The following is a 26,742-nucleotide window of genomic DNA, read 5'->3' on the forward strand; positions in this document are numbered from 1 at the left end:
CTTCCCAATGACAAAGTCCCAAATGACCACAGGCTGCTCTCCCCTTTGAGACAGAGAGCTGACTGGTGGTGATTTAACCTGGGGATTACTGCACCTCAGGCAAGGGGCAAGGTTGAGAAGGCGGATCTTCATGAAGAACTTCAACTGGTTTAGGAGTTCAATCCTCGCTATTGGTATTGCTCTGGATCACCAACCAGCAGTCCAGCCAAATGAGCTAACTGACTCCTCGCCCCACGACACCCCTGTTGGATTGCTCCAGCTGTCCTGTCAATAGCATTAGGAAATCAACCTGTCGCTAAATCTGATGATTTGTGTTTTCTTCCTTCCTCCACGAAGGTGTAGGCACTATTGAGTACCTTTCTTTTAAGAACCATTCATCATGTGAGCTGAGACTGCGCATCAGCAGATTATTCAAATGGTGGTGGGGTGTGGGGAGAGCGTAACAACTGAACACAACTCCATTCTTGAACAATTATTCGCACAGTTCACTGAGGTTACCATATGGTGATTAAGGGTGGGATGCCTGGTTGACTGCCCCTTCAGCTGAAACGGGCGACACGGTGGCACAGTGGTTAGCTCTGCTGCCTCACAGCACCAGGGATCCAGGTTCAATTCCTGGCTTGGGTCACTGTCTGCGCAAAGTCTGCATGTTCTCCCCTGTCAGAGTGGGTTTCCTCTGGGCGCTCCGGTTTCCTCCCATAGTCCAAAAGACATGCTGGTTAGGTGCATCGGTCAAGCTAAATTCTCCATCAGGTGACCAGGCGCTGGAGTGTGGCAACTTCACTGTAGTGTTAACGTAAGCCTACTTGTGACTAATAAACAAACTTAAGTCAACACAGATTGGAGTTGGAGCCGGGGTCATTTTTGTTTTGTACACTTTGCACTATTCTAAGCAGTGCTTCACCAACGCAGGCAGCAGAAAACCTTTGTGGAACCAAAAGATAAACCTGAATATTGTACTTTGAATCTCCACGTTGGACAATATTTGCTATTGTGATGTTATGCCTGATTTGACCCCTCTGTCTCCAAAAGCATATGTCAGGAAACCGATGTGCTAACAGCTTTCGAGAGCAGAGTTAGAATGCTGTGGAACTCTCCAAATGGCCATCTGTCTTCTCAGGCGACAGTAAGCTACATCCATCCAAATCTCTCCACTCTGCTGCACAATCTGTGATCCAACTCACCCATTTTATTTCTATTTAAGAGTTCATCAGGGAAGACCTTTAGATGAATAGCACCAATTTTATTATAAATACAAGTTAATTGAAAATAAAACAGCAATAATTAGATAACATTCTCTGTACAGGCAGACTGCTGGCACAGAGGATTCAAACAAAAATATTTTAAAATAGTACAAAGTGGTAGCACAAATTGGCAAGAAGTTTCTTGTGCAATTGTCACTGCAGTATGCACATTGGCAGAGAGTGCTGAAAGCACAGGCAGGATTCTACAGTGCAATTCAATTCTGCAGCCTTTTCCCATGGTACAGATAGAGGCCCTCTGGCCAACCTTCACCAGAACTCTGGCTGTAGCAATGCTCACCAACTCTCTGCGACATCCCTTCCCTGGAGTGCTTTCTTGGGTCCATTCCCTTCCATCTTCAAACACTCAATACATGTGACTGCAGAGCGCTCCAGGGTAATGAAAAGAACATTCTGCTTTCTGCTGAGCACTGCCAACCCATATTAAAATCACATGATATTTGTCAACCCACAATCCCACTTGAAGCTAAAGATGCAACGCAGCGGTTCATAATTAGATTAAAAAAAGGCCTCCTCCACCCTCAGATCCACCTCCCCTTTTCAAATGCAACATTAACCCTTGAGCACGAGCCCCCAATCTTTGTTCTTTCACTGTAACATGATCCAGTCCCAGTCATTATGCTGTGTCTGGTTTCAGTGTTTTAGGTCAGCTCATTGCAGCAGGATGTTCCTGCTCTTATTTCACTATAACGGAGACGAACTCCAAAGAAATGCAGGCAATAACATATCCCGTGATCCTTACAGCCCATTCGCTGGGCAGTCCACCACTGATTCTTCACAGCATCCACACGCTTGTACACATGGAGTTAATCTGTTTCTGAGGGCTTGGCTCAAGTGACATTTCCAGCCATGGGAACTGCATGCAAAATGTCACCGAGTCAGGCACCTAAACGTTCCCACATAATGAAGTCTCTGTTTCTGTTCATGCTCAGGGTGAGGTCATGGGTAAGAGGAAGATAGATAGATGCATGAGGGAAGGTGGACTCAAACATGACAGGCATGGTATTAATTCACACCATCATTAGGCGTCACCTCCTACCAGGCTGACTTCTGTTTTTGCTCCCTGAGAAACTTTACGCTGGTGCATAGGCTGCTGTATTGTTTCTGGGTCCGAGAAACCACGCCTGTCAATTAAACTGGGAAACAGAGAAAGTAGTGAATAATCCATAGCCAAGCATCAATGAAAATATCAATATTCTCATAAAAACTTAATTTGAATACAAATGCAAAATGGCTAAACAGGTCATAATCTGAGGCATTTCTGTGGAGATTTTCTCATGAAGAAAAATAAGAGGATAACAAAAGGTGATTCAGCTAATCAACCTCATCCTTGTAGTGTACTAACTCCCTCAGTGAAGCCCATCCTTTCACTACACCAATGCTTCTGTCGAAGACCATTTTTTCATCAGCCCAACCTTTCAACAGAATTGCATCTTGCATTGGAGCTAAAACTGGATGAACTCAGGATCATTTGGGAGGCTGAGACAGTTGTAGAAAAAAGCTACAGGGAGGTAGTTACTCCTAGAAATGAGGATACTTGGGTGACTGTTAGAAGGCATCAGAAACAGTCAGTGCAGCGATCCCCTGTGGCTGTTTCTCTGTCTAACAATTATACCGTTTTGGATACTGTTGGGGGGGTGGGGGAGGAGAGAGAGAGAAAGAATCGCAGTTGGTGTGTTGCCTCCCAGGTGCTGAGGTCCGTGATGTCTCAGATCGTATTTTCAGGATCCTTAAGGGGGAGGAGGACCAGCCCCAAGTCGTGGTCCTTTTAGGCACCAAAGACACAGGTAGGAACAGGGATGGGGACGTAAGGCAGAAATTCAGGGAGTTAGGGTGGAAGCTTAGAGCTAGAACAGACAGTTATCATCTCTGGTTTGTTACCCATGCCACGTGCCAGCAAGGAGAGGAATAGAGAGAGAGAGAGAGAGAGAGAGAGCAGTTGAACATGTGACTACAGGGATGGTGCTGAAGGGAGGGATTCAGATACCTGGATAATTGGGGGTCATTCTGGGGTAGGTGGGACCTCTACAAATGGGATGGTGTTCACCTGAACCAGCAGGGGGATGAGAACCTGAATTGTAGCTCCAGTGTACAGGAGGTTGAGAGTGGTGAGGTCATGAATAAAGTTTCAAGGTCGCAGGAGTGTACCAGCAGGCAGGAAGGTGGTTTGAGGTCTGTCTGTTTCAACGCCAGGAGCATCCAGAATAAGGTGGGTGAACTTACAGCGTGGGTTGGTACCTGGGACTGCAATGTTGTGGCCATTTCAGAGACATGGACAGAGCAGGGATAGGAATGGTTGTTGCAGGTTCTGGGGTTTAGATGCTTCAGTAAGATCAGGGAAGGTGGTAAAAGAGGAGGAGGTGTGGCATTGTTATTCAGGGAAGTATTACGGTGGCAGAAAGGATGTTTGATGAGGACTTGTCTACTGAGGTAGTGTGGGCTGAGGTTAGAAACAGGAAAGGAGAGGTCACCCTGTTGGGAGTTTTCTACAAGCCTCCGAAAAGTTCCAGAGATGTAGAGGAAAGGATTGCAAAGATGATTCTGGATAGGAGCGAAAGTAACAGGGTAGCTGTTATTGGGGATTTTAACTTTACAAATATTGACTGGAAAAGCTATAGTTTGATGGGTCAGTTTTTGTCCAATGTGTGCAGGAGGATTTCCTGACAGTATGTCGATAGGCCAACAAGAGGCAAAGCCACATTGGATTTGGTACTGGGTAATGAACGAGGCCAACTGTTAGATTTAGAGGTAAGTGAACAGTCTGGTGATGGTGACCACAATTTGGTTACATTTACATTAGCGATGGAAAGGGATAAGTACATACTGCAGGGCAAGATTATAGCTGGGGGAAAGGAAATTATGATGCGATTAGGCAAGATTTAAGATGCATAGGATATGGAAGGAAACTGCAGGGGATGGGCACAATTGAAATGTGGAGCTTGTTCAAAGAACAGCTATTGCGTGTCCTTGATAAGTATGTACCTGTCAGGCAAGGAGGAAGTGGTTGAGCAAGGGAACCGTGGTTTACTAAAGAAGTTGAATTGCTTGTGAAGAAGAAGAAGGAGACTTATGTCAAGATGAGACATGAAGGCTCAGTTAGGGCGCTTGAGAGCTACAAGTTAACCAGGAAGGACCAAAAGAGAGAGCTAAGAAGAGTCAGGAGGGGACATGAGAAGTCTTTGGCAGGTAGGATCAAGGAAAACCCTAAAGTTTTTTATAGGTATAGGTCAGGAATAAAAGAATGACTAGGGTAAGATTAGGGCCAGACAAGGACAGTAGTGGGAAGTTGTGCGTGGAATCTGAAGAGACAGGCGCTAAATGAATATTTTTCATCAGTATTCACACAGGAAAAAGACAATGTTGTTGAGGAGAATACTGAGATTTAGGCTATTAGACTAGATGGGATTAAGGTTCATAAGGAGGAGGTGTTAACAATTCTGGAAAGTATGAAAATAGATAAGTCCCCTGGGCTGGATTCTCTGGGAAGCTGAGGAGGAGATTGCAGAGCCTTTGATCTTTAGGTCGTCACTCTCTACAGGAATAGTGCCAGAAGACTGGGGGATAGCAAATGTTGTCTCCTTGTTCAAAGAGGGGAATAGAGACAACCCTAGTAATTATAGACCAGTGAGCCTTACTTCTGTTGTGGGCGAAGTTTTGGAAAGGATTATAAGAGAGAATTTATAATCATCTAGAAAGGAATAATTTGATTAGGGATAGTCAGCACGGTTTTGTGAAGGGTAGGTTGTGCCTCACAAGCCTTATTGAGTTTTTTCTGAAGGTGACCAAAGAGGTGGATGAGGATAAAGCAGTCGATGTGGTGTATATAGATTTCAGCAAAGCGTTTGATAAGGTTCCCCACTGTAAGCTATTGCAGAAGATACGGAGGCATGGGATTGAGGATGATTTAGTGGTTTAGATCAGAAATTGGCTCGCTGCAAGAAGGTACAGGGTGGTGATTGATGGGAAATGTTCATCCTGGAGTTCAGTTACGAGTGGTGTACCCCAAGGATCTGTTTTGGGGCCACTGCTGTTTGTCATTTTTATAAATGACTGGATGAGGGGGTAGCTGAATGGGTTAGTAAATTTGCGGATGACACTAAAATCGGTGGAGTTGTGGACAGTGCGGAAGGATGTTACAGGTTACAGAGGGACATAGATAAGCTGCAGAGCTGGGTTGAGAGGTGGCAAATGGAGTTTAATGCAGAAAAGTGTGAAGTGATTCATTTTGGAAGATGTAACAGGAATACAGAGTACTGGGCTAATGGTAAATTACTTGGTAGTGTGGTTGAGCAGAGAGATCTGAGTGTCCTTGTGCATAGATCCCTGAAACTTGGCATCCAGGTTGATAGGGTCGTTAAGAAGGCGTATGGTGTGTTAGCTTTTATTGGTAGAGGGATTGCGTTTAGGAGCCATGAGGTCATGTTGCAGCTGTACAAAACTCTGGTGTGGCCGCACCTGGAGTATTGCATACGGTTTTGGTCGCCACATTTTAGGAAGGATGTGGAAGCATTGGAAATGGTGCAGAGGAGATTTACCAGGATGTTGTCTGGTATGGTGGGAAGGTCTTATGAGGAAAGGCTGAGGGATTTGAGGCTGTCTTCATTAGAAAGAAGGTTAAGAGGTGACTTTTAATAGAGCCATGTAAGACGATCAGATAATTAGATAGGATGGACAGCGTGAACCTTTTTCCTCGGATGGAGATGGCTAGCATGAGGGGACGTAGCTTTAAATTGAAGGGTGATATATATAGGACAGATGTCAGAGGTAGGTTCTTTACTCAGAGAGTAGGAAGAAAGTGGAATGCCCTGCCTGCAACAGTAGTGGATTCACCAACATTAAGGGCGTTTAAATGGTCATTGGATAAACATATGGATTATGTTGGAATAGTGTAGGTTAGATTGGCTTTAGATTGGTTTCACAGGTCGGCGCAACATCAAGGGCCGAAGGGCCCATACTGGGCTGTAATGTTCTATATCCTTTTCAATACCTGAACTATCCCACACAAGCTTTGTTATTTCTATAGCCTAATGCTTCCATCAAGAACCATCCTTCTGAAACCCCAAAATTTACATAGGACCTCATCTCTCGACTTGTCCACCCTGAGCTCCACTTATGACTGTGTATTCATTATCTTGGCAATTATTCCAGTTATTTGCCACTCCCCTCAGACAGAAATTGTTTTGCCTGGTCTGAATTTACTTTTCACAAGCAGGCAGTGCTGATAAGTCAGGAACAGGAATCACTGCCCACTGACAGGACAGCACAAGTACATTACACTGTAATTTAGTTATACCTTTGTTCCTGTTGGACATGATGCCTCATGCATTTACAATTTATTTTTTTCGTCAGTTAATCCTTTGATTCAAGAACCATTGGGTGTGGTTGCCATTTCAAATTATTATGATGCAACCATTATTGCATAAATACAGGAATATACAAGCACCTTGTTCTCTTCCAATCCAGATTCAAAAACTCATGTCAAGAACTCCAATACTTACTTATTAATCCACACCAGCAATAAATACTGAACAAATCCCACTATACTGCAATACTGGCACAAAGCACTGGACAGCACTGAACAAATACTGAGTACAGGCTGTCTAATTTAATAGAATTCAACTAAAGGAAGCAACAGAAGCTAAAAAGAGGCAGACAAACGAACATTTACAAGGGGTTGGGAGGGAGATAGAGAGAGACAAACACACAAATAGTCACAGATGCAGAAGATGGAAGAAAATGAAAGAGAGACAGACAAACATACATGGGGATGGAAGGGAGAGAGAGAGACTGGTTTGTAGGTTTCTGGCTGTACCTGGGTGGCATTGGTCCACACAAGACTGCACAGCAGTTAGTGATGATACTGTTGTAACTATAAGGGTTAGTGCTTTCGTCTGAGCTTCGCTTACTGGACCAGGAACCTTTAATCTGTTAAAACATTAAAGCACAAGGCATTTCATCAAAAGCAGGATCAAAACATTCATGTGACAATTTATACTTTTCAACTGCATTTCTTTCCTATGTTTCTCTGCAGAGCTCTCCTCTCTCGGTAAACTCCATCAGTTAGCAACTTTGCAAAATATCCTGGGACACGTCACTCTAGTCAAGTGAAGGGTGATGGTTTACTGACATGGAGCATTTAATCTTCTACATTTAATGCCAGCCTCACAACCCGGGGTCCAAACACAGGACAGATACAGCATAGTTTAGATACAGAGTAAATCTCCCCCTATACTGTTCTATCAAACACTTCCAAGGCAGGAATGGCACGGACCAGCTACAAAGTAAAATTCCCTTTCACACTGTTACGTTGAACACTCATGTAGACACTATAAAAGAAATTAGTTTAGTTCTCTACATGGTTAAAGAACAGCAGCTTCCACTGTGTTTCACTAAATCTATAGCCATAACTGCATCAATGTGACATTTTCATTTCCTTCACAAGACACTCCATGAATTCTCTGAAATCAACTAGAGTAAGATTAGGTATAACCTGATGATGAAAACCAGCTGCCTTCTTAAAGTCCACATAGACAACATCTTTAGATATTTTCATGTCCATCTTATTAGAGACTTCAAGAACATAACTAGATTAGTCAGACATGAACCATCCTTAAGAAATGTGGACTTTGATTATTGACACATGACCAAGCGCTTCAACACGTTGTCTCCTGATGATTAAAATAACTTCCTCACAGTTGATGAGCTGACAGGTCTTTGGAGGGTTTGGAAGTTAGGTCTTACGAGCGAAGGTTGAGGGAGCTGGGGTTTTCTCTTTAGAGCGGAGGAGGATGAGAGGCGACTTAATAGAGGTTTATAAGATGATGAGGAGGATAGATAGAGTGGACATGCAGAGACTATTTCCTCAGGTGGATGTAGCTGTTATAAGGGGGCAAAACTTTAAGGTTCATGATCAGAGATATAGGAGGGATGTCCGAGGTAGATTCTTCACTCAGAGTGGTTGGGGTGCGGAATGCACTGCCTGCTATGATAGTGGAGTCGGACACTTTGGGAACTTTCAAGCGGTTATTGGATAGGCAATGGACCACACCAGAATGAAAGGGAGTGGGATAGCTTAATCTTGGGTTCGGACGTAGCTGAGCACAACATCGAGGGCCGAGGGGCCTCTATTGTACTGTACTGTTCTATGTTCTATTAAGAGAGAGATATGATGCGTGCCAGAATAACAATAGAGTAATAGAAATCAGGAAGAGTATCTCAAATGCAGGACAGAGATTAAAGCTGGAATAAAGAAAGCCAAGGGGAAGCAGGAAGAAAAGATGGCAGGCTGTGTTAAAACAAATAACAAAATGTTCTTCAAAAATATTGATGGTAAAAGATTAGCGAAGGATAGAGTGGGACCCATAAGGGACAAGCAGGGTAAACTGCTCATCAAAGCGGAGGATATGGCAGAGGTACTAAATGAGTACTTTGCTTCAGCCTTTAGCCAATTAGAAGATGGTGACAATGGCAAAGTCGAAAATGTGGATGTTGAGCAACTGAGCAGTAGTGATAAAGGAGTGCAAAAAGGGCTAGCAGCGCTCCAGATAGGTAAGTCACCAGATCCAGATGGGATGCATCCTAGATTGCTGAGAGGGGTAAGGTAGCAAATTGCAGACCGTTGACAGAAGTTTTCCAGGACTCTCTGAATACAGGATTAGTCTTGGAGGAAACGGAGGCTTGCAAGTGCAATGCCATTGTTTAAGAAAGGGGTAAAGGATAACCCTGGAAATGACAGATCCGTCAGCGGGAAAACTGATGCAGGCCATAATATAGGATAATACAAGATAAGATTTAGTGTATATAGTAAATACTAATATTAGACTGTCAACATGGCTTTGTCAATGGCAAGTCATGTCTGACAAATGTGATTGAGTTCTTTGATGAGGTGACACAGGCAGTGGATAAGGGTTCTGTGCATGTTGCATATTTGGACTTTCAAAAAGCATTTGACACAGTGCCACATGGCAGGTTTGTTGGCAAATGTTTAGGATTGATGGGTCCTTGGCAGCTTGGATTAGAAGTTTGCTAAGAGATAGGAAACAGAGGGTAGGTATGGGTGAGCATTTCTCAGATTGGAAATGCGCTGAAAATGGTGTCCCTAGGGATCAGTGTTGGGACTCTTTCTGATTTATATAAACGATTTAGAGATGAGCGTTGAGGGCAAAATTTTTAAATTTGCAGATGATACTAAACTAGGGAGAATGACACTGAGCAACTTCAGAGGGACACTGACAAGTTGGCCATATGCGCAGACACCTGGCAGATGAATTGAGAGGGAGAGCCCGACCAACTGAGACAAATGCGACAAACTGACGGATAATAGACTGATTGACAAGAGAACCACAGAGTGAGCAAGTCCAATTGACTGACTTTTCCTCCCACCAAAGTGTAATTCAAACTTAAATTTCAGAGATAGAGTCAACTATTGCACTTATCAGTTGACATAGAAACATTAAAAAAAAGCAACTTTGAGCCTGCTCCACCTTTCGTCATGATCATAGCTGATCATCCAACTCAATAGCCTGATCCCACCTTCCCCCATATTGATTCCCTTCGCCTCAAATGCTATAATTAATGGCCTCTTGAAAACATACAATATTTTGGCCTTAAGTACTTTGTGGTAGCAAATTGGACAGGCTGACCATTTCCTAGGTGAAGAAATTTCTTATCTCTGTCCCAAACAATCTATTCAGGATCCTCAGACTGTGACTCTGGTTCTAGACACCCCCACCATCAGGAACATCCTCCTTGCATCTACCTGGTCTTGTCCTATTAGAACTTTATAGGTTTCTATGAGATCCCCCTCATTCTTCTGGACTCCAGCAAATATAAACCTAACTGGCTCAATCTCTCCACATACATCAGTCCTGCCATCCCAGGAATCAGTCTGGTAAACCTTCTGTGCACTCCCTCTCAAGCAATCTATAGCCTTATTAAATGCAGTAAACCAGCAAATTAAAGGGGATTTTGGAAGCCTAGACATGTGTACAATAGCATTAAAATTAGTACTGCTTTATCACCTCAGTTGCAATGACTCTATAAGCTTGTGGCGAAACTAGTCAAATTGGTTCCACTCATGACTAAACTTCCAGTGATTGGTATGTGACCTCAAACCGAACGAACAACAAACTAGCTCAACATATTAACATGCAACTTTATTCATCCATCCACACGGACCTGCTGAGCTCCACTTCATTAATGGAAGCCACAAAATTCATCCATATAATTTCTGCATTTACGCAACATAAAAGAATGATCAGACTCATTCAACAACAGACGATACTAGCAAAACATAAATACAAGAAAAATTTCTTTTAACAAACGTTTTTGGAAATAGAAAACCGGATATCGGGGTGTCAGTGTACATGAAATGAAGCTGGATGGTATAGGTGCTCCTATTCACCTTTAAAATAAATCAAGACAGGTGTGACCCATTTAATTCATCACATCAAACGAGTCATGATGGAACAATAGCGTGAAACTACGTTTACAAAGGCACACAGACACGCACACACACACAATGTACTCACATCTTCGTTTGTTGTTAAGTTGGAAGCCACCAGGTATGTGTGGAACCCTGAGAGGCCCAGAATAGACCAGACTGAGAAAAAACAGACCACCAACTCTAGTGCGGTGAGTGGAGTCAAGGAAAAGATCCTCCTAGAGTTCAAACACTACCCAAACTTTCCCAATATCCATCCTCCCAATTCTCACTACAGGCTTCACCAATTCTACACCTGCACACACGTGAACCACTTAGCCTCACGCAGGCAATGACCATGTGACCCCTGCTACTGCTCAGGAGCTGATTCTTTTGGCAGTTTCAATGTTTTGTTCTAGTTATATTAAAAGTTCCCTGAGAATGAGAGGGGGAGAAAGCCTGTATTCAATCCTCTGTCAGCATTGTTCTGTACAAATTTGTGCCAAGAATCACACCTTCTCAAAACCTACCAGTTCAGCTTTGAAAACTACAATCTTTGGTCTAATCAAATTAAAATGCTGGCCTCTTCCCCAGCCCATTCAATGTAGTACTGAAACATACAGGACACGTAATGCCAGGTTCTATCACAGCTCTGTGCTGAGTTCACAGATGCAGCTGGTAAGTCATTTGGTTTACTAGAAACTAATTCACTGCCTTGATGGAGGAGATGACACATGGGTGAGGAGACAGGAGGGTCGACAGTTTCCCTGACTCTCAATTACTCCTTATTCTATTGGCACAGGAAGGGATTACAGGAAACAGAGAATCATCACCTGGCATCCTCATTCTTCTGCTTCTCACTATCCAGACTCTCACATAAAACAGGCACTTGTGGTATTGAAGAAAGAACAAAACCTGTGGAACTGTAGTCCAGTGAGAGCCATTATCCAAGGAACTGTACCCCAGAGAGAGTCTGTGCCCCAGGAGTTGTAACCCACCAGTGAGTGTCTGCAGAACTGTACCCGAGTGAAAATCAGTGCCTTTAGAGGAGGAGAGAATATTTAAAAATATAAATCTGAATTTGATTTAGAAGTTAAACTGGCAGCCTCCCTTTCCCCAATCATGATTCCCTTCTAAATTGAAAGCTATGTTGGTGAAACCATGTAGCAGCAAAAGAAAGGATATCTTGCTGGAGTTTCCTGGAGTGCATTTAACAACCCAATATTCTGTGACCCTGGGGGTGAAATAAATAGAAAAGTTAGTGCAGTGTGAACTACCCATGCCAACAAAACACAACTAGGGTCGAGTAACAGTGAGGAAGTCAGTTGATGCAAACTGCAATTAACATTGTTGAAAAAACAACTTCCTTATGCCTATTCTTTACAGGTGTGCAAATTTCCATCCAGATGACATCAAGGCTCTTCCCTAGGTAGACCTTCAGTACTGGAGTTCTATGAGGATGTGTCTAGGGCGGTGGATAGAGGAGAGCCAGTGGATGTGGTCTTTCTGGATTTTCAGAAGGCGTTTGATAAGGTACCTCACAAGAGGTTACTGCAGAAGGTCAGAGGACATGGAGTTGGGGGTAGGGTGTTAGCGTGGATAGAGGATTGGTTGTCAAATAGGAGGCAGAGAGTGGGGGTCAATGGGTGCTATTCGGATTGGCGGTTGGTGACTAGTGGGGTGCCCCAGGGGTCGGTGCTGGGGCCTCAGCTATTTACCATTTATATAGATGATCTGGAGGAGGGAACCGAGTGTAGGGTGTCGAAATTTGCTGATGACACCAAGATTGGGGGAAAGGCAAATTGTGCGGAGGGTGTGGAGAGTCTGCAGAAGGATCTAGATAGGCTGGGCGAATGGGCCAGGAAATGGCAAATGGAATTTAATGTTGGCAAGTGTGAGGTGGTCCACTTTGGTAGGAAGAATGGTAGGAAGGACTATTACTTACGTGGCGAAAAACTGCAGCAGGCGACGGTGCAGAGGGACCTCGGGGTCCTTGTGCATGAGTCGCAAAAACCCAGCTTGCAGGTGCAGCAGGTGGTCAGGAAGGCGAATGGGATGCTGGCCTTCATAGCGAGGGGGATTGAATATAAAAGTAGGGAGGTCTTGCTGCAGCTGTATAGGGCATTGGTGAGGCCGCAGCTGGAGTACTGTGTGCAGTTTTGGGCGCCGCACCTGCGCAAGGATATTTTGGCCTTGGAGGGAGTGCAGAGGAGGTTTACTAGGCTGATACCGGAGTTGAGGGGGTTGAGATATGAGGAGAGGCTGAATAAACTAGGCTTGTACTCGTTAGAGTTTAGAAGAATGAGGGGAGATCTCATTGAGACGTATAAGATGATGAATGGGATGGATAGGATAGAGGTGGAGAGACTCTTCCCGCTCAAAAAAGACAGTAGGACTAGGGGGCACAGCCTCAAGATAAAGGGGGGGCGGTTTAGAACGGAGTTGAGGAGGAACTTCTTCACTCAAAGGGTGGTGAATATCTGGAATTCTCTGCCCGTTGAAGTGGTGGAGGCTGCCTCGCTAAATATTTTTAAGAAGCGGGTTGATGGGTTTTTGATAAGAAAGGGGATTAAGGGTTATGGGGAGAGGGCGGGAAAGTGGAACTGAGCCACGACAGATCAGCCATGATCTTATTGAATGGCGGGGCAGGCTCGAAGGGCCAGATGGCCTACTCCTGCTCCTATTTCTTATGTTCTTATGTTCTTATTAATAGTTACTTGGGTCATGCCACTGCCTCTTTCTTCCAGACCCCCTCCCTACATTAATCTGGAGTCATGTAATAATGAAACTCACCATAAATATTGTGCTTCACATTTTACAAACAATGTCTGTCACCAATTTAATTGGAGTGCTCATCAACTCATTTTTTTTGCATGCCCCGCCACATGATTTCAAAAAGCAATCTGATCCTGACACTAGTCTTTTCACCTAGTCTCCAAGGTCAATTCATTCACATGCCAACTCCCACCTTGCTCTGTTCATTCCTGCACTGGCCCCTTCTTTTAATTTGTATTCTCACTTTATCAATAGCTTTCATTTATGTAGCTCTTTTAGAAACAACAAAATAGTCTCAAGATAAACTCTGGGGGACTTACGTAGTGTAAGATGAGTTATCACACAGGCAAAAATGAAAGCAGTTAGAAAGGAGAGTGAGAGCAGAAACATGTAGAAAAATCTGTAGTTCCTTTTCCCGACACAGTTCCCAACCCAAGGGCAGTGGTGGTCAAATCGTTCTGCAAAAAAAGGATAAACATTCACAGTAGTTCATCATTCACTGTCAACCTCTCCTATCCAGACAGGGGAATTCAATGCTGGGACTTACAGCCAAAATCAACCACCCTGTTTTCACACGAACCTTTGCAATAATTTTCAAACCCTTCTAGCCAGATCCTATTCTTCATGGATGTGTGAGCCATGTAATCTGATTTTAGCTTTCAAAAGCCAAGGATAAGAGCACATTGAAAAAAAAAGTGATGGAAGATCTCACTTACATTCGCGACTCTTCTGACATCACCGACCAATTTAAATTTTCTGACCCGCACTGTCCCTTTTCACCATGGATATCCAATTCCTCCACACCCCCATCACATATTAGCATGGCTTGAGGACTCTCGATTTCTTTCTCAAATGGGAGCCCAACCAATCCCCAACCACCTCCATGCTCCTCAGCTTAGCTGTATCTGTCCTTACTAACCTCTCCTTTCACTTCACCCACATCCTCCAAATAAAGTGTTTCTATGGGAACCTATATAAGCACAAACTATACCTGCCATTTTTGTGATATTGAGTCCTATTCAGGACACATCCCTCACCTTTTATCGCCCACAAAACTTTTGAACTGCAGCAATTCAAGGTGGTGGCTCTCCACCAGCTTCTCAAGGATAATTAGGAATAGGCAATAAACACTGGTCTAGCCAGGAACGGCCACATTCCATGCAAGGATACATTAATGACTGTATCGGTGTCATTTCCTGTTTGCAACCCAAACTTGCAAGAGATTGGAGACTTGGTTTGTTCTCACTGGAACGACGGAGGTTCAGGGGTGATCTGATAGAAGTCTACAAGATTATGAGGGGCATGGACAGAGTGAATAATCAGAAGCTTTTTCCCAGGGTGGAAGAATCAATTACTAGGGGGCACAGGTTTAAGATGCGAGGGGCAAGGTTTAAAGGAGATGTACGAGGTAGATTTTTTTTTTTTTACACAGAGTCGTTGCCAGGGGAGGTAGTGGAAGCGGACATGGTAGTGACTTTTAAGGGCGTCTTGACAAATACATGAATAGGATTGGAATAAAGGGATATGGTCCCCAGAAGGGTAGGGAGTTTTACCTAAGTCAGGCAGCATGATCAGTGCAGGCTTGGAGAGCCGAAGGGCCTGTTCCTGTGCTGTAATTTTTTGTTCTTTCTTTACTCAAACTGAAAGATTGTCATCAATTTTACATCCAATTTACACCTTCACTTGCTCTTTGCATAATGCATCTTTAAGCTTTCCCTTCCTTGACTTGTGTCTCTATTCCTTGGGTTAGGTCATTGACAAATAACTGGAAGTGCAGTAACTCCCAAAACTACCTTGACTACACTTGCTTGCACCCAACCTGCTGTAAGGACTCTATTCCAATCTTTGTCTCAGTCTTTGTTCTGATGATACTGCCTTCCTTATCAGTATTTCTCTGATCTGTTGTCCTTCTTGCTCAACTGAGGATCCCTCTCCATCATGGTAACAGAGCTGGATGTGTTCCTCCTGTTCCCCACACTTCCACTCTCACCCCTTCCCTTCCTTTCCATGGCTATGATAGAATTCCTCCTTGTCTTCATTTTCTGCCCCACATTCAACAAATCAGCTTCACCTCCAGAATGATGCCACCACCAACACATCTTTTCTTTCTCTCCAAACATAAGATCGTTAGAAACAGGCGCTGGAATAGCCACTCAGTCCTTCGAGCCTACTCACCATTCAATAAGCTCATGACAATCCAAAGGGATCATTCCTTATATGACACCTAGGCCTACTAATCAGGCACCCTGACACTACATCCCCTCTCACGGCAACTTATTGTGCAAGGGCAGGACATATAACAACTAAAGTTTTACCACCATCCTTATCAGTATCCAAGGCCCCAAACACCTCTCCCAGGTGAAATGATTACTTCTTTCAACTCAATATACTGTACTCACTGTCCATGATGTATTGGGGAGAACAAATACAGATTGTGATCACTTTGCTGAACACCCCTGTTCAGTTCTCATGTATGATCCCAGCTTTCCAGTCACCTGTCATTTTAATTCCTCACCTTTCAGTTCTCAGAACAACGCCTCATTTCTCAATAAGCAACCTAACAGCTTCTATGACTCATCAAGGAATTCTACAATATCAGATCATAACCACTGCCACCAGTTTTTCAGGTAGCTGCAACTACGATTCCCATTCGTACCTCCACTAAATGCATGTTTTGATTTTTCATCACCCAGATCCCCACACCCAGGCTGGCCTTCACCTAGCCTCACTGCCAGGCCTGCCCTCCCCTCATGCTGCACTCACCAACACAGTTGTCACACAGGCTGCAATGTGATGTCCGTGGAGGCCGGAACATTTTGCAACTGAAGCAGTATTTGAGTTTCACTGTCTGCCCGTTGATCACCACTTCCTTTGTGCGAGGTGGGGGGCGGTAACCTGAACCCCCAGAGTTTTCTGGAAAAGAAAGGAGCAAGACTTGTTATAGTGTCCCAGGTCTGAGAGATACACTATGCTAAACTACCTTGCTAAAACCCGAGGTGGTTTACACTACTGGAGCCTACTTTTTCAATCGCTTAGCAGCAATCGACTCCCAATTACCTCACCCCACCTTCCTGAGGGTAATGTCCTCCACTGAGGCAAGGGTTCAATCTGCACCAAACAAAGAGGACATCTGGCCTCTCTCAGCTGTTCCTCCATTGAATTAAATAATGGCTGATCTGCCACCTTGGTTCCATAACCTTTAATATCCTTGTCTAACAGAAATCTATCAATTTCAGTTTTCAAATTATCAATTTTTCCCACCTCACCAGCTCCTTTTCAGGGTGAGTCTGGTATGCTTCCCTTTGTGTCAAGGATGCTTCCTGGTATTGGAAGACTCCTCCACCAATAACAAGTATTGTATTTATATAGATCTTTAACATAGAAAAATGTCACAGAAGCATTATTAAACAAAACGTAATACTAAGACACATAAGGAGGAACTAGGGCAGAGAAGTAGGTTTTAAGGAGCGTCTTTACAGAGAAAAGAGGTGGGGAGATTTTGGGAGGAAATTACAGAACCTACAGCCCAGGCAGCTGAAGGTGGGCCACCAATGGTCAGAGAAAATAGTTTCCATATATCAACCCTATCAATTTGTTCAATTATCATAAACACCTTAATTACATTGCCCCTTAATCTTCCAGTATTCAAGGGAAAACAAGATTTACTTGTACAACCTGTGCTCATAATTTAACTCTTTTAGCCCTCTTGCACTCTGCACTGCATCCCCCCCAAGGCCAATAAGTTCACCCAGCTATGCAATGCCCAGAACTGAATGGAGTCTTCAGAAAATAACTTACTAGGGATTGATACAACTAATTTCCACCCCTTTGTAATCCAGTTCCCCAGCGTCCAGCTGGAGAGCAGGTTACACTGAGTTACCTCAGCAGCCAATCACTCCCATCATGCAGCAGGTAGTCAGTTACTTAAGTTACAAGACAGTCAGCTACCTATCTGCCTCTCCAGGTCAGCTGCTTCATCCGGTGTGGCTCGCGGCAGGATCCCAGGGTCAGTGAAACTTGTGTGCAGCAAGGTACACACCACAAACACAAACAGCAGCCCCGCGATAATCGGAATGGCCAGAGTCAGGTTCTCCGTCAGGTAAGGACAGCTGTCAAAACAAAATGCAGATGGTTTGCATCTCCTCAGGCACGGCAAACATGCCTGACAAAACCACAGAACCAAACAATCAGGAAAGGGCTTCCAAAAGGTGCCTTTTCTGGCTTTACCCGGTATTTAACTCATGCTGCATATGCCCTGGGAAAATTTCATGAGAAAATGTCAAGAGGGCTTCACTTGCCCACATGGTACTAAACTGACCCCACTTTACAAGGTGAAAGGGTTGCAGTTGCAATCTCTCCTTTAGTTGTCAAGATTTGGAGTTCTGACCTTTTTCAAATGCACTCTCTATACCTAGAAGTGACTGCATGCTCACACAATCAGGAAATTGCCTGTGGTTCCCCTGACAAACATGCAGCAATGCAAGCTTTCAAAAGCAAGGGGAAAGAATTCCACTGAAAACAGTGACAAAACACCAGAATTGGACAAATCTGCACAGACTTGGAAGGGGAGGTGCAGCTAGAAGCTTAGACCGTTCTATACAAAATTTCCCCTCAGTCCACCACAAGCACCATAGTGGAGCTTCCCATCCTGGCTGAGAAATTTTACTGCAATGACCTGTTATATCCCATCGGTGCAGAGTCGATGGGCCAAATGGCCTCGTTCTGCACTGTACGATTCTATTACCAGCAGAATGTTTTATTTTATCACCCTTCTGCTGAGAGCCACTCATGACCCTGTGAAATAGTACCCAACTAAGCGAGCAGACAAGGGGTAATCACCAATCCTGGGCCCCTCTCTACTTGTGTGATAGTGGCCAAGAATTCGTGGCTCTGTCTGCTGTCTATTCTTTTGGCTGGTCATTAATGGTGAAGTTGGGTGATAGTTCTGTTTGGCTTCTGGAGAGTTGCATCTGCTGCACTGTGTGAGAACAGCAGGTGTGCAGACATTACACAGAAATTACAATATGGGCATAGACCATTTGGTTCACATGATCAGAACTAGTCTTCATCCTCCACACAAGCAGTATCCTAATCCCATAAGCCTAGAATGTTCTAAGATCCCCTTTCTATTCCTTGATCCATTTATGAAGTTTATTGCTTCAATCACTAATATGAAGAAAGAACATGTCCAGCCTCCACAGTTAAATCTCTCACCTCACATAGGTGGCGGTGCTGGCGACATGCAGTGTGGAGTCTGCCAGTTGACTTTTCAAACAAACCTAAAATCTGACAAAGTTCTCCAACCCTCCAGCACATTCTGCAATGTCCTGCTCCAACATCAGGCATTCAAACTGAATTAAATCCCTCCCCCTATTGTCTGACTGAAGAGAAGCAATGTAAGAAAATGTTGAGCAGGGCACTGGCAGAGCGACACTACCCATGCTGGTGCCAGCAAAATCACACTCTGCCCAAGCAGTTCAAGGTTCACCAACTAACACTTCAAGGAATTCCTAATTCTAATCTAAAATTCTGCTACTCTCCACCAAGCAAACAAACAAAAATCCAAAGCAGATCGATATTGCAGATCAATATTTGCCTCGTTGTCAATTGATTCAATCATGTGCTGGAAGTCACGGGATACTACGTGACGTATTGCATCTCAGCTGGAAGAAGCAATTCCCGTTCATTTATATCTCCAGTAACACAATTACTGACAGCATTCCAGTAAACCATAGGCAGCTATTCCCAATAATGTGCAGACCTCCTTCAGCTGGTGAGTCAAAAAGGTCACTGAGTTCATCCCAAGCACTTACAATTATGGATCAAAGCACTGACTGACACATAGAGATCAGTCACCCATGCCCAAAGAGATTTCATAATAGGAAACTGTCAACAGGGTAAAAATATCTGAGACAAAAGAGTTGGTATTGAAAAGCGTGTGGTATTGACACAACTAAACAGCAAATGATGTGTCCTGGGGAAGGGTGAAGCCAGATTGGTGAAAGCTGCCCATTGAGAGCAAAAAAAAGTAAAACAAAATAAAATCAAAATGTGCAAAAAAGGATGCAAAGTTCTTCATCAAAACATAATGTGCCAGTCCTTGGGCTTACATGAACTTCACTGGAACGCTGCAGGAGACCAAGGATGGAAAAGCCAGTGAGAGATCACAGTGAAAAATTAAAACAGCCAACGATCCCCTTGACTTTGCCCCCATCCCATCAGCCTCTGTATTCAATGGACCTTCCTCCACAATTTCTGCCACCTCCAGCTCAATGATTTCTACTACCTTTCAGCATTCCATTTCTTCTGGAATATGCTGATTCACTCCTCAATCACCCCAACACCCTCTCCTCTTCAAATGACAACTTTCCATGCAAGTGCAGAAGATGCAACACCTGCCCTTTTACCTTCCATCTCCTCACCATCCAGGACCCAACATTCGAGGTGAAACAGGAATTTAGTTGCATTCCATTTTGTGAAGAGGAGGTCACGTCTCACAAACTTGATCAAGTTTTTTGAGGAAGTGACAAAGATAATTGATGAGGGTAGGGCAGTGGATGTTGTCTACACGGACTTCAGTAAGGCCTTGACAAGGTCCCTCATGGCAGACTGATGCAGAAGGTGAAGCTGGATGGGATCAGAGGTGAGCTGTCAATGTGGATACAAAACTGGTCAAAGGAGACAGAGGGTAGCAGTGGAAGGGTGCATTTCTGAATGGAGAACTGTGACAAGTGGGTTCCTCAGGGATCAGTGCTAGGACCTTTGCTGTTTGTAATATATATAAATGATTTGGAGGAAAATGTAACTGGTTTGATTAGTAAGTTTGCAGGCAACACAAAGGTTGGTGGACTTGTGGATAACGATGAGGACCATCAGAGGATACAGTAGGATATAGATCAGTTGGAGACTTGGGCGGAGAGATAGTAGATGGAGTTTAATCCAGACAAATATGAGGTAATGCATTTTGGAAGCTCTAATAAAGATAGAAAATATACAGTAAATGGAAGAACCCTTAAGACTTTTGATAGGCAAAGGGATCTGGGTGTACAGGTACACAGGTCACTGAAAGTGGCAATGCAGGCAAAGAAGGTAGTCAAGAAGGCATACGACATGCTTGCCTTCATCGGCCAGGGCACTGAGTTTAAAAATTAGGAAGTCACGTTGCAGCTTTATAGAACCTTAGTGTGGCCTAACTTGGAATATAGTGTTCAATTCCGGTTGCCACACTACCAGAAGATGTGGAGGCTTTGGAGAGGGTACAGAAAAGATTTACCAGGATGTTGCCTGGTATGGAGGGCATTAGCTATGAGGAGAGATTGGAGAAACTTGATTTGTTCTCAGTGGAACGACAGAAGTTGAGGGATGACCTGATAGAAGTCTACAAGATTATGAGAGGCATGGACAGAGCGGATAGTCAAAAGCTTTTTGCTATGGTGGAAGAGTCAGGGCACAGGTTTATGGTGCGAGGAGCAAGGTTTAAAGATAACGTATGAGGCAGGTTTTTTTTTTTACAGACAGTAGTGGGTGCGTGGAACTTGTTGCGGGGAGAGATAGTGGAAGCAGATACTGAAGTGACTTTTAAGGGGCATCTTGACAAAAACATGAAAAAAATGGGAACAGAAGGATATGGCCCCTGGAAGGGTAGGGGGTTTTAGTTCTGTCAGGCAACATGGTTGGTGTAGGCTTGGAGGGCCAAAGGGCCTATTCCTGTGCTGAAATTTTCTTTGTTCTTCTTTGCTGCTCATTTAATTTATTGTATTGTAATCACTGCTCACAACAGTTTGTTCTATAGCAGGGCAATCAAATTTTGGTTGGGAAGCTTGCAATCACCAAGAGCGACCTCAAGCCTCCACGTCTCGTCATTTTAATTCCCCATTTTGCTTTCAAAATGAGGTCCCTATCCTGTCTCCTGCAGTCTTCCAATGAAGCTCAATGCAAGCTTGAGGCACAGCACCTCCTCTTTCGATTAAGCACTTACAGCCTTCTGAACTCAGCAATGGCTTAACAGTTTCAGATTGTAACCTCTGCCCCCCCATTTCGTTCCTCTTTTCAGAGTTTCGATTTCAACTTGCTTTGATTTCAGATGTCAGCTGTTTTTTCTGCTATTAGCACCTCGACAAAACAGTTTATTTCCTTATCCCATTACCACTTCCTTTAGCCTGACTCCAGTTTTTTTTTTAAATAATCTGTCCTGTTTTTGATCCTCGAATAGACCTTCCCTTTTGTTGTTTTCTCATCTTCCCTGCTTTGACTTCTGAACATTTCTACTTTCAGTTGATGAAAGGTCACCGACACAAGATGTTAATTGTTGTTCTCTCTACAGATACTGCCTGACCCTCTACTTCCAACAGTTTCAGTTTTTTATTTAAAATTTCCTTTTGTGAAAATCTCTCTATTGGGTTATCACTACGATCACTTCAATCTATGGAACAAGGAGCCCTTCTCATTCGTCTGTTACGAATGTACTTCGTGTGATCTATCATTACACAAAAGATATCAAATTTTCAGTGTATTAAGCACCCTCAAAATCATAGACTGAAATTCACCAACACGAGAAAACTATACTTCACCGTAGGTCATACACTGATTGTGGGTTACAACAGAACCCCCCAACACCTCCAGCGCAGCACACACTGACTGAGTTAGTGACCGCCCCCAGTGCAACACACTGACTGTGAATTAGTGACCCCCGCCCCCCCGCAGCACACATTGAGTGAAACCACCTCCTGCAAGGATGCAGCTTAAGAGAAGCGCTCACTCGAAGCCGAAGAAGAGGCCGCTGGTACTGAGGATCAGGCCCAGGGTCAGGTAGAAAGCGCCGCTGTGCCGTCCACTTATCAACCGCCCGTCGCAAAAGAACCGATTCTTTCCCGCAAACGACTCCCACTTCCGCCGGCGCCGCTGCTTCCCTGAGGCCGGGGCCTGGGAGGCCGAGGTGGAGCTGTTGCCGGGCGCCAGCGCGATCTGGCGGTACTCGCACTCTCTCATAACCAGAGCCGCAGGGGATTTCCCCCATACGGCCCCGGGTCTCCACTCTTAGTCGCGGTTACTAGGTGCAGCTCCCGGCTTCCAGCCGCTCCGCCACCTCCAACATTCAGACTCCACAACTAAGTCGACAACACCCAACATAAACAAGAAAAACAGGAAACTCAGCCCGGTCTCCGGCTGCACCACCACCTGGCGGCTGGGAGGGAGCCGCCCTGCACCGCCACTTGGCGGTGAGAGGAGCCAGCCTCCAGTATAACACCACCACCTGACAACTCGGAGATAGGGGCAACCTCCAACTACGCCCACACCTAGTGGTTTGCAGACATCAACCAACTCCCCCCCCCCCCCCCCCCGGAAACTGCTTTGACAAAGGGTCATCTGAACTTGAAACGTCAGGTCTTCTGTCTCCTTACAGATATTGCCAGAGCTGCTGAGATTTTCCAGCATTTTCTCTTTTCTTGGCAAACTGTAGAAGCTGAACTATCCTATACCAACACCGCCACCTGGCGGACCAGCCACCAGTAATACAGCCTCAGAAACTGGGGTTGATTTCCAGCCACGCCCACACCTGGCGGCTCCAAGAGACGAATTAGCCTCCAGTAGCACGGCCACCCAGCGCATCGGAGAAACGGTCTTGCCTCCTGTAACACCGCCACCGGACGGCTCGGAGATTGGAGCCGTCCTCCGGCTACACTGCCACCTGCCGTCTCGGAGAGAGGTGCTAGCCTCCAGTAACACTGCCACCTGACGGCACGGACAGAGGAGCCAGTCTCCAGTAACACCGCCACCTGGCAACGGAGACAGGGGCCAACCTCCAACTACGCCCACATCTGGCGGCTTCCAGACAGCAACCAACCCACTAGCAAAGTGCACCACTTGGTGGCTCGTAGAGGGTGAACTGTCCTAAACCAACATCGCCACCTGGTGGATCAGAGTCAGCGGACCAACCTCCAGCGACATCACCACCTGGCGGCTAAGAGACAGGAAATCGGCCGGCTGTTACGTCGCCGCCTCTCAGATCCCAAACAGGAGGGGGCCCTCCAGCGACATTACCACCTGGTGGTTTGGAGAGGGTATAAAAGAAACATCACAGGAATAATTCCGGGGTTGAGGAACTTCAATTAAATCGACAGATGAAAGAAATTGGGACTGTTCTCCTTGGAGAACAGAAAGTTGACGGGAGATTTAACAGAGGCGTTCAAAAAAAAAACCTGGACAGAGTAAACAGGGAGAAACTGTTTCTATTGATATTGTGCCCCAGCGTGCACTGATTTAATGTAATTAGCAAAAGAAGCATGGGGACATGAAAAACTTGTGTGCAGTGAGTGGTTAGGATCTGAAATGCACTGTATGAGACTGTGATGGAGGTAAGTTCAATTGTAGTTTTCAAAAGGAAATTATCTGAGAAGATTGTGCAGGGCTGTGGGGAGAAGGTAGGGGAGTGGCTCTCGGTAAATTAGAAACTATTTATGATTCAATTAAGGCCACCACCTGGCAGCTCAGAGAGATGCGGAAGGGTCTGGCTTGTAACTGCCGGAAGCTGCATTTTTCTATGTCTGCACTCCATCTCTAGATATCAAAACCATACGTGTTGAAATTGTGGAATTCTGTTTATAAAAACTCAAATCAGAAGTTGTGCTGTAGCCAAGTACATGGAAAAACTTCAGAGAAACTCTGTGTGATAAATTAATAAAGATATAAATTAAGGAAATGCAGTTTATGTGGTTTATAAGGAGTTTGAAAATGCATTTGATAAGACAGCACCAAAGAAACAAAATCAGCATGCGAAATGCAGATACCTCACTAAACTGCTGGGTTTAAATAAAGAGAAAATTTAAATTCAAAAACAAAAAGGTTTAAAGTTTGTTTATTAATGTCACAATTAGACTTACATTAATACTGCAATGAAGTTAATGTTAAAATCCCATGTCACCACACTTCAGTGCCTGTTCAGGTGCACTGAGGGAGAATTTAGCATAGCCAATGAGATCTCATTGAGACATATAAGATGATGAATGGGATGGATAGGATAGAGGTGGAGAGACTCTTCCCACTCAAAGGACAGTAGGACTAGGGGGCATAGCCTCAAGATGGGGGGGGTTTTAGAACGGAGTTGAGGAGGAACTTCTTCACTCAAAGGGTGGTGAATCTCTGGAATTCTCTGCCTGTTGAAGTGGTGGAGGCTGCCTCGCTAAATATTTTTAAGACGCAGGTTGATGGGTTTTTGATAAGCGAGGGGATTAAGGGTTATGGGGAGAGGGTGGGAATGTGGAACTGAGCCATGACAGATCAGCCATGATCTCATTGAATGGCGGGGCAGGCTCGAAGGGCTAGACGGCCTACTCCTGCTCCTATTTCTTATGTTCTTATGTACCTAACCTGCACGTTTTTCAGACTGTGGGAGGAAACCGAAGCGCTTGAAGGAAGCCCACGCAGCCATGGGGAGAATATGCAAACTTCACACAGTGACCCAAACCCAGGTTTCTAGCACTGTGAGGCAGCAGTGCTAACTACTGTGTCACCAAAAGGAGGGGAAAATATCAGCTTTCCAACCCAAAATATTAAATCTGCTTCTCCTCTCCTTGAAAGTCCTTAAACTTGCTGTCGCCTACTAAATGTATGCTCATCTTTCCTGGAACTATATGTTTAAATCCAATTTTTAATCTGCAGCACCAAAATGGCTTTTATCAAAATTACATATTCCCACATTTGATTTATCATTATCACACATATTGGTATACAGTGAGAAGTATTGCTTCTTGCACACTATACAGACAAAGCGTAGAGAAAGAAAGAGGGTGTGGAATGTAGTATTCCAGTCATAGCTAGGGTGTAGATAAAGATCAATTTAATATATTACTCTTTACCCTTCTCGACCTGGCTGCAACCTTTGTCACAGTTCACCGCACCATCTTTTTTCAATGTCTCTTCTCCATCGTTAAGTTAGATAGGGTTGCACTCACCTGTTTCTTCTAATTGTGACAATACGGTGCCTTTAAGAAATGTATTTGAGTCATGTAACTGGTGCAGGATTGTTTCTAACACTGACACTTGGACTATAACTAGCAGCCTCTGTTGTTACTGCAGTAGCTTAGTTGGTCCTATTTGCTACAATGTTTGTTTTAATTTGAGCTAATTCTGTTTTGTTATTCTAGTGCCCCCCTGAGGTTTTGCAGAGTGGGGCTTGATTAGGTTGACTGGCAGAAAATCATGTGACTAGGTGGAGCCAGGCTTACACAGAGAAATCATGCTTAAATGCTGCTTACAGTTGTTATAGAGCAGTGCCTCTTTTTCTCTCTCTAGAGTCTGCCAGGAAATAAGTCTCTTCCTCTGAGATACTGCTGTTTGGGGGCTGATCTTTCTCTGAAGGTGGTTATATGAGAGTCAGAAGATAGGTGCCTGTGTGGATCTCTGTCCAGCAGTGTTAAAAGGCTGGAAATCTAGCAACCACATGAACATTTCTGTTTTGGCTGCTAACTGGTTCTGAAGAGATTTACGTCCATGGGGTACTGCTTGTAATTGGAACTATAGAGATTGCTTGCTGTTAAGAATAATACTTTGTCGTGCTTAAGTATTTTAATTCGTAAAAGTTATGCTAATTGTTATATTCTAAATAAGATCTTGAATAAAATTTGTTTTGATAAAAGTTTCCTAGTGGATCAATTGAATCATACCTGGAGCGGAATACCTTACGCTCACCCTAATGGTAAACTCAAGAAAAGTTGGGGTCTAGGTTAACTCCATAACGTACTTTGGAATTTCTGATCTGGTCCCTAACATAAATCCAATCTGCAATGCCTTCTCTTTCCCACTCCTCCACTGTTACCTCTTAAGTGTCCCAAGAATCTATCCTTAGACTCTCGTACTTCTCAATTTTACACTACCCCTCAGCATCAACATCTGAAAACACATCAGGTTTTACAGGTGCACCGATGACACTCAGCCCTCATTCACAACCACCTTGCTTCACCCCCCTCCATTGATTCTACATTGTCTGATTGCTTGTCTGACATACTGTACTGGATACACAAAAATTTGTCACCTAAATATTGGGAAGATCATTGTCTTCACTCCTCACCACTAACAATGTACCCTTGCTATCAACTCCATCCCTCTCCCTAACAACTTGCCTGAGGTTGAATCAGACTATTTGCAACACTGTTGTTGCATCACCTTGAGATAGGATTCCCATCACATTGCTTACTTACACTTAGGTAAAATTGTGCAAATCCATCCTGCTTCAGCTCATCCTCACTAATGTCTTGGCTACTTTAAAATTTGACTATTCCAATCTAA

At 44.3% G+C, this 26,742-nt stretch overlaps 1 protein-coding gene across 2 annotated transcripts in view; it reads right to left on the bottom strand.

Annotated features, from left to right (window-relative positions):
- The window catches only part of LOC145358004 (palmitoyltransferase ZDHHC18-A-like), a 37,126-nt gene extending 14,476 nt beyond the window's left edge, over positions 1 to 22,650 (bottom strand). Inside the window, exons 1-8 of one of the 2 annotated variants that reach the window (XM_080211678.1) lie at positions 22,217 to 22,650; positions 17,407 to 17,567; positions 16,222 to 16,371; positions 13,779 to 13,916; positions 11,869 to 11,917; positions 10,793 to 10,895; positions 7,075 to 7,187; positions 2,302 to 2,398 (exon numbers count right to left, since the gene is read on the bottom strand). In XM_080211678.1, coding sequence (XP_080067804.1) covers positions 2,302 to 2,398; positions 7,075 to 7,187; positions 10,793 to 10,895; positions 11,869 to 11,917; positions 13,779 to 13,916; positions 16,222 to 16,371; positions 17,407 to 17,567; positions 22,217 to 22,446 — 1,041 coding nt within the window. In that variant the 5' untranslated portion in view covers positions 22,447 to 22,650. The remainder of the gene's footprint in view (positions 1 to 2,301; positions 2,399 to 7,074; positions 7,188 to 10,792; positions 10,896 to 11,868; positions 11,918 to 13,778; positions 13,917 to 16,221; positions 16,372 to 17,406; positions 17,568 to 22,216) is intronic. The other variant, XM_080211679.1, reaches the window with a different exon arrangement.
- Positions 22,651 to 26,742: the final 4,092 nt, after the last annotated feature.

The sequence above is a fragment of the Carcharhinus amblyrhynchos genome, chromosome 24 (genome assembly GCF_965287045.1).
Source record: "Carcharhinus amblyrhynchos chromosome 24, sCarAmb.v2.hapA, whole genome shotgun sequence".
NCBI lineage: Eukaryota > Metazoa > Chordata > Chondrichthyes > Carcharhiniformes > Carcharhinidae > Carcharhinus > Carcharhinus amblyrhynchos.